The sequence below is a fragment of the Phocoena sinus genome, chromosome 8 (genome assembly GCF_008692025.1).
Source record: "Phocoena sinus isolate mPhoSin1 chromosome 8, mPhoSin1.pri, whole genome shotgun sequence".
NCBI lineage: Eukaryota > Metazoa > Chordata > Mammalia > Artiodactyla > Phocoenidae > Phocoena > Phocoena sinus.
The window spans coordinates 20,376,279-20,388,556 of NC_045770.1; the positions used below are offsets into that span (position 1 = coordinate 20,376,279).

General features: G+C 40.9%; 1 protein-coding gene across 8 annotated transcripts in view; it reads left to right on the top strand.

Annotated features, from left to right (window-relative positions):
• The window catches only part of ALG9 (ALG9 alpha-1,2-mannosyltransferase), a 96,939-nt gene that overhangs the window by 61,376 nt on the left and 23,285 nt on the right, over positions 1-12,278 (top strand). For all 8 annotated transcript variants that reach the window (XR_004351104.1, XM_032640244.1, XM_032640243.1 and 5 more), the window contains one exon: positions 9,199-9,329. Coding sequence is in view for 7 of the 8 variants with exons in the window: in XM_032640244.1 (XP_032496135.1) it covers positions 9,199-9,329 (131 nt within the window). In the remaining variant the exon portion in view is untranslated. The remainder of the gene's footprint in view (positions 1-9,198; positions 9,330-12,278) is intronic.

Consider the following 12,278-nt stretch of genomic DNA (forward strand, 5'->3'; position numbering starts at 1 on the left):
CTTTTGATTTCTCAGTCAAATCTGAATGAGATCCTTGCTGGGTAGAGTAATCTTGCTTGTAGATTTTTCTCTTTCATCACTTTAAGTATATCCTGCCACTCCCTTCTGGCCTGCAGAGTTTCTGCTGAGAAATCAGCTGATAACCTTATGGGGATTCCTTTGTATGTTATTTTCTGCTTTTCCCTTGCTGCTTTTAATATTTTTTCTTTGAATTTAATTTTTGTTAGTTTGATTAATATATGTCTTGGTGTGTTTCTCTTAGGGTTTATCCTGTATGAGACTCTCTGCGCTTCCTGGGCTTGGGTGACTATTTCCTTTCCCATGTGAGGGAAGTTTTCCACTATAATCTCTTCAGATATTTTCTCAGACCCTTTCTTTTTCTCTTCTTCTTCTGGGACCCCTGTAATGTGAATGTTGGTGCATTTAGTGTTGTCCCAGAGGTCTCTGAGATTGTCTTCAATTCTTTTCATTCTTTTCTCTTTATTCTGCTCCTTGGCAGTTATTTCCACCATTCTGTCTTCCAGCTCACTTATTCGTTCTTCTACCTTAGTTATTCTGTTCTTGATTCCTTCTAGTGTATTTTTCATTTCAGTTATTGTGCTGTTCATCTCTGTTTTTTTGTTCTGTAGTTCTTCTAGATCTTTGTAAACATTTCTTGTATTTTCTCAATTCATGCCTCCATTCTATTTCTGAGATTCTGGATCATCTTCACTGTCATTACGCTGAATTCTTTTTCAGGTAGGTTGCCTATTTCCTCTTCATTTATTTGGTCTCATAGGTTTTTACCTTGCTCCTTCATCTGTGAGAGATATATATATATATATATATATATTTTTTTTTTTTAATGGGTGAGATTGTGTTCCTGTCTTACTGGTTGTTTGGCCTGAGGCTTCCATCACTGGAGTTTTGTAGGCTGTTGGGTAGAGGTGGGTCTGGTGCCAAGAATTAGGAACTCCGGGAGACCTCATTCCTATGAATATTCCCTGGTGTCTGAGATTCTCTGTTAATCCAGTGGTTTGGACTCAGAGCTCCCACCACAGGAGCTCAGGCCTGACCCCTGTCTCATGCACCAAGATCCCACAAGCCATGCAGGGTGGCAAAAAAAAAAAAAAAGAAAAATAGCAGAACAATAACAAAGAGTAAAAAATAAAATAAGATTAGAAAACTAACAGATATGTTACAAAGAATAAAAAAAAGAAAAATGTAGATGAAACAAGAACTGGAAGGTAAAACAGAACCATAATAGTAAAAAAGGGGAGAAAAGGAAAAAAAGCCTTGGCTGTGGAGGGTGAGGCTTAGGCAGGGGCAGGGTTTAGGCAGTGGGCAGGGCCTTTGCTTAGGACCACAGGGCTGGAAAAGGCCCTGGGGGGTTGGGGGTGGGGCTTAGGCTCATCTCAGCTGGAGGGGCCCAGGAGTGCCTCTGGCCTTCGAGGGCAGAGGGCCAGGTCCAGCATGCCAGCAGGCTCACTGGGCCCAAGTGGGTGGGGGAAACGCCAGCCAGATGCGTTTCCCCCTGATCCTCCCATCCCAGAGGGCCCCTCCCTGTTGGCCTCTCTTCTTCTTCTCCCATCCCTCCCTCTTATGTCCCTAAGATCCACATGGTGGAGGGGGCCCCAGAAAGCAGGGGAGCAGACCTGGAATCCTAGTAGGCTTCCCGGGGCCAAGTGGGCAGGGGAAATGCCCGCTGGGCCTCCCCTGATCCTCTGGTCCTGGAGGGTTCCCCCCATCATCTGCCTCCTCTTCTCTTCCCCCCACTCCTCCCTCCCTCTCATGCCCCTAGGAACCATGAGGCTGGAGGGGACCCCGGAGAATGGAGGGCCAGGCCTGGGAGCCCAGCAGTCTTCCCAGGCCTGGGTGAGTGGGGGAAATGCCCTCTGCACCTCCCTGGATCCTCCAGTCCTCGAGGGCCCCTCCTGCCAGCTTCTCCTCTTCTCCCTCCACCTCCCTCCTACACCCCTAGGACCAACGTGGCCCAGAGGGGGCCTCGAATGGTGGAGGACCCTTCCTGGGAGCCCCACAGGCTTCCCGGGCCCGATGGGGCAGGGAAATGTCTCGGAGTATCAGGATTCCTCCAGGCGTGGGAACCCCTCCCTACTCCCAGCCACCCCTCAGGGGCGCCAGTCCTGTCCAGCCTCCACTTTGCCTCCCCTCTCACTCCCCCTATGTCCTACCTGGTCGCTGAGGGGTTCTTCCTGTCTCCTTAGGCGGTCAGGTCCCCCACTAGCGTCTGGCAGGCGCCCTAGTTGTGGGGAGACACGAACTCCACATCCACCCCCACTGCCATCTTGACCGGAAGCCTCTTAATTTTTTAAATAAAAAATTTTTTCAGCTTTATTGAGGTATAATTGACAGATAACATTGTGGAAGTTTAAGGTATACAATGGGATGATTTGGTATATGTATATATTGTGAAATGACTACCACAATAAGTTAGTTAGCGCATCCATCACCTCACGTAGTTGCCATTTTTCTCTACTCTCTCAGGTGATTTCAAGCATGCGGTGCTGTATTGTTAACTGTAGTCACCAGGCTGTACACTAGGTCCCTAAAACTTCATCATCTATAACTGAAGTTTGACCAGCATCTCTCCGTTTCCCCCAGTCCCTCACAACCACCATTCTACTTTGTTTCTGTGAGTTCAGCATCAGGGGTGCAGATATTGCTTCAAGGTAGTGATTTCATTTCTTTCAGATACATACCAAAAGTGGGATCGCTGGATGATATGGTAGTTCTATTTTTGATTTTTTTGAGGAACCTCCATACTGTTTTCCATAATGGCTATGCGAGTTCCCGTTCCTACCAACAGTACAAGGGTTCTCTTTTCTCCACATATTCGCCATTGCTTGTTATCTCTTGTCTTTTTGATGATAGCCATTCTGTCATGTATGAGGTGATAATCTCATTGTGGTTTTGTTTTGCATTTCCCTGATGATTGGTGATATTGAGCACCTTTTTGTGTACCTGTTGGCCATTTGTATGTCTTCTTTGGAAAAGGGTCTATTCAGGTCCTTTGCCCATTTTAAATCATATTATTTGGCTTTTTGCTGTTGAGTTGTATGAGTGCCTTATAAATTTTGGGTATTAACCCCTTATCAGATATATGGTTTCCAAATACTTTTTCTCTTTCCATAGGTTGCCTTTTTATTTGGGGCTCCTTTTTTAAACACTGTATTTCTTCTCTATTAGAGAATCTGCCCTTGCTCATACTTAACCATTTTCTGCCAGAGACCTTTGTCCTTGTGTATTTTAGTTGTTCAGTAACTGATTCCTAGAAAAAAAGACTGTTCAGCAGCTGCTTCTCAGGAAGCATGAAAAGAGGTTACATTTTTTAAATGGATTAGTATTTCAATTAATATGATTTTGCCTTAGTATCTTTCTAAAAACTTTAAATGAAATTTGCATATGGATGGTGTGATGAGTGAAGCCTAAAGCTAACTGGTGTAGTTGGGTATTAATTAGTTACTACCCACATCTCTGGTAGACCATGTATCCAGCACCAAAACTAGATAATCAGACCTGTAGTATGCCTAGCCAGAAAAGGCCAGGCTGAGGTCAAGTATTGAAATGTCATACTCAGAGCTCCCTCACCAAAGGAGGTCTAGGCATGAGACCATGAATCTTTACCCCTTGCTGGTTCTATTTGATTACAGAGACATGGTGCTGGCAGAGCTTTTAAAAACTTGTTTCATGTTTTTAAAATCCTTGGGAGCTACAGAGTGGGTGTTCAGACCAAAAAGACTGCTTCCTGGAGTGTTTGTGCTAAGGGTCATTTTTAGAGAGTTATGAGGAATGGAATTGGGTCTGACGTCAATTCTCAGTGTGCTTTCTCTCCCCAGAGGAATAGCCCATATGTAGAGACAGATGTGAGACTGAAGTCTCTTTTACATATAAATAATGCTGGGAGAGAATGAGAACATTACTGTGAGTTAGAGGTTGGGGAAGAACCAAGTTTACTGTAAGCCAGAGATGACCAAGTTGTTTTTATACACACTTTTTCAAACATTCAATTGTGTATAACCCATAAGCCTAAATGTGCACAAAACATAAATGTACAGTAAATTAATAATAATTAATAATAATAGAACAAATACCTGTGTAATCATCCCAGGTCAAATACTAGAACATTACCAGCACCCAGAAGCTCCCCCAACAATTCCTTTTGATCACTACCCAGTTCCCCCTTCAGGAGTCTCCTGACTTTTATGGTAATAATCTCCTTGCTTTTCTCTTTAGATTTACCACTTTTATATGCATTCCTAAGCAACATAAATTCATTTTGCCTATTTTTGAACTTCATATACATGGAATCATATTGCATTTTTATGTGTCTTGATCCTTTTACTTAATGTTTTGTTTGTAATTACACATTGTTGAATATAGCTGTAGTTTGTTCTCTTTTATTAGAGTATTTCATTGTATGACTATATTATTTTACTTTTGATAGTTGTTTGGTTCTTTCCAGTCTGGGCCAGCTGTAAATAATGCCACTTTGAACATTCTTTTTTTTTAAACAAACTTATTTATTTTTGGCTGCATTTGGTCTTCGTTGCTGCACGTGGGCTTTTTCTAGTTGTGGTGAGCAGGGGCTACTCTTCATTGTGGTGTGCAGGCTTCTCATTGCGTTGACTTCTCTTGTTCAGGAGCATGGGCTCTAAGTGTGCAGGCTTCAGTAGCTGTGGCACGCGGGCTCAGCAGTTGTGGCTCGTGGGCTCTAGCGTGTAGGCTTAGTAGTTGTGGCTCACGGGCTTAGCTGCTCCACAGCATGTGGGATCTTCTCAAACCAGGGATCAAGCCCATGTCCCCTGCATTGGCAGGCGGATTGTTAACCACTGCAACACCAGGGAAGTCCCCACTTTGAACATTCTTGAACTTGTCTTTTGGTTCACGAATTCCCGTTGGATATACATTACCTTGAACCATGTGAAATTACCTTTTTTTCCCCCTGTGTCGTGCAGCTTGCAAATTCTTAGTTCCCTGACCAGGGATCAAACCTGTGCCTCCCTGCAGTGGAAGCGCAGAGTCCTAACCACTGGACTGCTAGGGAAGTCCCTGAAAGTACCATTTTTGTGGATCAGTCACATATTAATGATTCCATATGGTTCATTGTAATACCTAGGAGTAGAATTGTTGGATCATAAGAATTGCATATGTTCAATTTTAGTATATTCTGCCAAATAGTTTTCTAAAAATCTTGTACCAACTTAATCTCCCTCCAGCAACGTATAAGAATTGTCCCACATTCTGGCCTACATTTGGTATTGTAATTTTTCGTTGTAATTTTGATTTGCATTTCCTTGGTTACTCATGAAGTTGAGTACTGTTTCATTTGTTTTTGGCTGTTTAGATTTCTTCTTATGAAGTACCTATTCAAGTCATTTGCCTATTTTTCTGTTGAATGGTCCATTTTTGTCTTACTGATCAGCAGGTGTTCTTTATATATTCTAGATATGAATACTTGATTGTTAATGTGTCACATGTATCTTCATTCTGTGTCTCATCTCTTTACTCTCTTATTGGTGTCTTTGATGAACGGATATTCCCAATTTTAATGTAGTCAAATTTATTCATCTTTTTTTTATAGTTAATACTTTTTGTGTTTGTCTAAAATGACTTTTGCCATACGTAAGATTTTGACGATAGTCTGCCATATTATCTTCCAAGAGCTTTGTTTTTCACATTTAGTTCTGTAATCCATCTGAAGTTGATTTTTTTTACATTATCAATTTTTTTATTGATGTATAGTTGATTTACAACGTTGTATTAATTTCTGCTATACAGCAAAGTGATTCAGTTATATATAGATATAGATATATACACACATATTCTTTTTTATATTCTTTTCCACTATGGTTTACCATGGGATATTGAATATAGTTCTTTGTGCTATACAGTAGGACCTTGTTGTTTATTCATTGTGTACAGAGGTCCAATTTCATTTTTCCCCCAATGGATATCCAGTTGTCCCAGCACCAATTAGTGAAGAGAGATACTCTCACCATTGCTCTGAGGTGTCACTTCTGTCATAGATCAGGGTCCATATGTGCCTGTATCTGTTCCAGGCTCTGTTCTATTCAGTGGTCTGTTATATTTCTGCACTAATACCTCATTGTCTTAATTACTATAACTTTATAGTAAGTAAGTCCCCACCTTGTTCTTTTCTAAGAGTGCCTTGGCTCTCCTTGTCCTTTTGCATTCCCATATACATTTTAGACTCAGCTTGTCAAGTTTCATCAAAAAAGTCTGTTGGCATTTTTATTGAGATTGCATTTAATCTATCCATTTATTTAGAATTTACATCTTTATAATAGTGAGTCTTAAATCTAGAAATAAGGTTTATCTCTCCATGTAATAAGGTCTACTTTATTGTTTATCCAAAAATTTTTTGAGGTAAATTTCATATTTCAACAATATTTTATCATCAAATTTACCATTTTAATCATTTTTAGGTATACACTTCAGTTGTATTAAGAACAGTTATACTGTTGTGCAACCATCACCACTCTCTACCTCCAGAACTTTTTCAGTGGCTTTCAGTACATTCATAATGTTATACAACCACCAGCACTATCTAATTTCAGAGCATTTCATCATCCCCCACACCCCCCCAAAAAAACCCCATGTGCATTAAGTTGTCACTCCTCCAATCCTTAGCAACCACTAATCTGCCTTCTGTCTTCATGGATTTGCCTCTACTGGACATTTCATGTTAAGTGGAGTCACACAAAATATGGTCTTTTGTGTCTCATTTCTTTCACTCAGCACAATGTTTTCAAGGCTCATCTTTGTTGTAGTATGTACCCTTTTAAGACTGAATAATATTCCATTGCATGTATATACCACATTTTGATTATATGAATATACCATATTATAAATTCATCAGTTGATAGACACTAGTCAATAAAATTCTATAATTCTTTGTAGAGGACTTGCCCATATTTCGTTAGATTTATTCCAAGACACATGTTTTCAAATCCTTTTAAATGATATTTTTATAATGTAATTTGAAAATACATAATTTTTTAAAATGTAATTTAATATGTTGTTTACCACTGTTATATAGGAACATATGATGTTAATTTTACATTCTATAAATAGTTTAAAGTTTGATAAACTCTCTTAATCCCAAAAATTTATGTTGATTCTTTTGGATTTTATATATATCAATCATTGTGATGAATGAAGGACTTTTGTTTGTTTCTTTTCATTTCTTCTGCCATTTGTTTCTTCCTTGTATCTTACCCTGCTGACTAGAACCTCTAGTACAGTGTTGAATAGAGTAATGATAATAAGCAGCCTTGACTTATTCCTGATTCCAAAGGAAAAGCTTTCAACCCTTCACTGTTAAATATGAGATTTGCTATTTCTATTCATATTTCAAATGATTTTTATCTTAGCTGAAACCTGGATTTCTAGGACAAATCCTTTTTGGTTTTAATTTTTAAGAAACATTTAAATGAGCTCCTGAGGGTACTTCCCCTCTGATTCGGTCATTTTTGGCAGTCTTGATGTATGACTTTGGAAGTCACACTGACCTGAGTCCAAATATGGCTCTACTATAAACTCATGTGATTTTGGTTAGGATTATAAATCCTTTTAGGGCAAGAACTGCATGCTATTTAGTTAATTCTGTATCATTAGCTTTAACTTATTAATGCCTAGTACATTGTAGGGGCTTAATATAGATCTTGAAAAAAATGAAGTTATATAATTTGTCTCTGAGTCTTGGCTTCCTCATTTATAAAATAGGAATTAATAATCCCCTATAGGCCTTTATATAATGATTTAAAAAATAATATGTGTAACATAGTTGCATGTAAAAATGCAACTTTCCTTTGAGATTTACTTTTCTTTAGCTGACTACATTAGTAATTAAGAGGGTTCTGGGATCCGCTTTCTAATATTGAGTGTTGGGGGGTTCTCCACAGTAACAGCAATTCTCAGACACCATCTGGGTGTCTTACAACTCAACACAATTCTTACACTGTCTACTCAGAGATACCATCAGATTCCACAGATTGAGGGCTCAGTCCTACAAGACTGCCCCCTTCTCCTGCCTACTTCAGATGCCAATCTTAAGCCCAGGTTGTTACCTGTTTCTGACTGCCTGGCTACAGATTGGAGCCGTTACCCCCTCCTTGAACTTTAGGTGCTGGTTGTAAGTCCAGGTTGTTCCCTATACTTCTGACTGAATATAAAGCAGAGGTTCCCATGACCCTCTCCTTGTGTTTGATTAATTTGCTAGAGTGGCAAACACAGAGAAATATTTTACTTACTAGATTATTGGTTTATTATAAAAGGATATAATTCAGGAACAGCCAGATGGAAGAGATGAACAGGGCAAGGTATAGAAGAAGAGTGGGGATCTTCATGCCCTTTCCAGGTGCAGCACTCTTCCCGAATCTCCACGTGTTCACCAACCTGGAAGCTTTCCAAACTTGTCCTTTTAGGGTTTTATGGAGGCTTCATTACACAGGCATGATTGATTAAATCATTGGCCAATCTCCAGCCCCTCCCCCCTCCCCCAGTGACTGAAAGGTCCAACCTTCTTTTCACATGGTTAGTTCAACTGGTGACCAGCACCCCCTCCCATCTTTACAGGATTTTCAAAAGTCACCTCATTAACATAAGTTCCATTGTGGTTGAAAGGGGCTTGTTATGAATAACAAGACACCCCTTTCACCATTATGGCTTTGAAGGGATTTCAGGAACTGAGGACAAGAGACTGAATATTATAACAAAAGATGCTCCAATTGCTCTCATGGCTTAGGAAATTACAAGGGTTTGGGGTGCTCTGAACCAGAAACATTGGAAGAAGACCAAAAAAAAATTTTATTATAAATCACAATATCACAGTAATGATTTCCATCTTTGGGTTTTTATTTAATCTCATAGAAACTTGTTTACTGTATTTTTTTGGGACTATCATTGATTTACAATATTGTGCTAGTTTCAGGTGCACAGCAAAGTGAACTTTGGCTGGGTGAGTGCATGTCTCACCCCTGCCCTCAGGAGCCTAAATAACACCCCCCACACCCAGCACTCTTAGCTGGGTGAAGAGAGCACTGGTAACATTTTCTGAGGACTTAGATGTTTGTGCTTCTAAAACCCTGTGGGAATTCTTAGGATTACAGTTGATGTTTCTTACTCTGAAAGGACCTTTGCAATTACTGATGAAGAGTTGGCCTTTCTCTGTTGCAGATTGACATCAATAAATGCCATTATTTAGTGGATTTGGACACTGTGAGAGAAACACCCCGGGAGCCAAAATATTCATCCAATAGAGAAGAATGGATCAACTTGGCCTACAGACCATTCCTTGATGCATCTAGGTATGTGGCTTTAGTCCTAAGAAATGTACTAGGATTAGTAAGGGCAAAAATTGGAATCTGGGATTGAATAACTTCCAGTCCTGGGCTAACTCTAGTAGCCATCTAATTTTATTTTTATTTGGGCCCAAACATCTTCTATTCTTGTCCAGTTCCCTGAGAAATCTAAAAGAGTGCTCTTCTTTTCTAGGCATCAGAGTGCAAAGTATATTCTGGTATCATTCAAATAACAGAATCTAAACAGATAGATCCACTGAAGAAAACACAAATAAGTGTTTGATTATTTTTGGCAATCAACTTCAACTTTCTTAACCAAGAGTTTTCTAATACTGTTAGGAAGATTGACTGTGTTCTTTAAGGAGCTAGAAGTTCATATCTGCATTATTTTTGGGCTCAAGGCTCAGTCAGAGATGGGACCAGGCCTTACTAGATCTTAAGTAGTAGTGACACCAAATAGACCAGGGCTTGGCTGGCTCTTCAGAAAAGCCTCAGAATTCGTGATAAGAGGTTGAGTCAGGATATCCAGGTGAAGGAGTGAGGGAGAGTTAGAAAGGTGTAGGTTGTCTGTGGGCAGAGGTCCAGGTAGACAGACAGTTGAAGTTAAGGAGGTCCAGGGAAGCCTGGTGGGCAGAGCCCAGGATCCAAGAAATCAGGCAGAAACAAAAAGGTAGAGGACCAGGTCTTGAGAGGCAGGTCTGGGACTCAGAAACAGGGAAGAAAATATTTTCAGGAAGGAGTGATTAGAACCTACTGATCAAGTCCGTTTGATTAATATAACAATTGTTCATTGGATTTGGCAGCTGATGAAAGCAATTTTAGTGGAATGGTGGGGGCATAGGGACTTGAGATTAGAGGGGTCAAAGCAAAACTAGCAGGGAGGAAGGAGGCAAGATGGCAGAGTAGAAGGACATGAGCTTACGCCTTCTTATGGAAACACCAAAAATCACAACTAACTGCTGAACAACCACTGACAAAAAAACACTGGAACCTACCAAAAAGGATAGCCTACATCCAAAGACACAGAAGAAGCCACAGTGAGATGGTAGGAGGGGTGCAATCACAATAAAATCAAATCCCATACATGCCAAGTGGGCAACCCACAACCTGGAAAATAATTACACCACAGAAGTTCTCCCACAGGAGTGAAAGTTCTGAGCCCCCCATTGGGCTCCCCAGTCTCGGGGTCTGGCAACAGGAGGAGGAGCCTGCAGGTCTGACTTTGAAGGCCACTGGTATTTGACCACAGAAATTCCACAGGACTGGTGGAAACAAACTTCACTCTTGGAAGGCACACACTGGGTGTCATGCACACCAGGACCCAGGGAAAAAAGTGGTGACCTCATAAGAGACTGGGCCGGGTTTACCTTTTGGGGTTGGAGGGTCACCTGCAGAGGCAGGGGGCGGCTGTGGCTCACTGTGGGGACAGGGACAGTGGCGGCAGTGGCTCTGACAAGTACTCATTGGCATGGGCCTTCGAGGAGGCTGCCATTTTCTCACCAAGACCTGACCCCACCCAACAGCCTGTAGGCTCCTGAGTGCTAGGATGCCTCAGGCCAACCAACCAACAGGGTGGGAACATAGCTTCACCCATTAGCAGACAGGCTGCTTAAAGTTTTTTTTTTTTTAAAGATTTTTTTTTTTTGATGTGGACCATTTTTAAAGTCTTTATTGAATTTGTTACAATATTGATTCTGCTTTATGTTTTTTGGTTTTTTGGCCCCGAGGCATGTGGGATCTTAGCTCCCTGGCCAGGGATTGAACCTGCACCCCCTTCATTGGAAAGTGAAGTCTTAACCACTGGAGCGCCAGAGAAGTCCCTTAAAGTCTTCCTGAATAAACAGCTGCCCGATAATAAACACACCTCCCAGACATGGCCCTGCCCACCAGACGGACAAGACCCAGCACTATGCACCCAGTCCCTCCCACCAGGAAGACTGCACGAGCCTCTTAGACAGCCTCATCCACCAGGGGGCAGCCAGCAGAAGCAAGAAGAACTACAGTGCTGCAGCCTGCAGAACAGAAACCACAATCACAGAAAGTTAGACAAAATGAGATGGCAGAGGAATATGTCCCAGATGAAGGAACAAGATAAAACCCTAGAAGAACAACTAAGTAAAGTGGAGATAGGCAATCTACCTGAAAAAGGATTCAGAGTAATGATAGTAAAGATGATCCAAGATCTTGGAAAAACAATGGAGGCACAGATTGAGAAGATACAAGAAATGTTTAACAAAGACCTAGAAGAACTAAAGAACAAACAAACAGAGATGAACAATACAATAATTGAAATGAAAAATACACTAGAAGGAATCAGTGGCAGAGTAGCTGAGGCAGAAGAACGGATAAGTGACCTGGAAGACAGAATGGTGGAAATCACTGCCATGGAACAGAATAAAGAAAAAGGACTGAAAAGAAATGAAGACAGCCTAAGAGACCTCTGGGACAACATTAAATGCACCAGCATTCGCATTATAGGGGTCCCAGAAGGAGAAGAGAAAAAGAAAGGGTCTGAGAAAATATTTAAAGAGATTATAGCTGAAAACTTTCTTAACATGGGAAAGGAAACAATCATCGAAGTCCAGGAAGTGCAGAGAGTCCCAGGCAGGATAAACACAAGGAGGAACACGCTGAGACACATATTAATCAAACTGACAAAAATTAAAGACAAAGAAAAAATACTAAAAGCAACAAGGGAAAAGCAACAAATAACACACAAGGGAACTCCCATAAGGTTATCAGCTGATTTCTCAGCAGAAGCTCTGCAGGCCAGAAGGGAGTGGCACGGTATGTTTAAAGTGATGAAAGGGAAGAACCTACAATCAAGAATACTCTTCCCAGCAAGGCTCTCATTCAGATTCAGTGGAGAAATCAAAAGGTTTATAGACAAGCAGAAGCTAAGAGAATTCAGCACCACCAGACCAGCTTTACAACAAATGCTAGAGGAACTTCTCT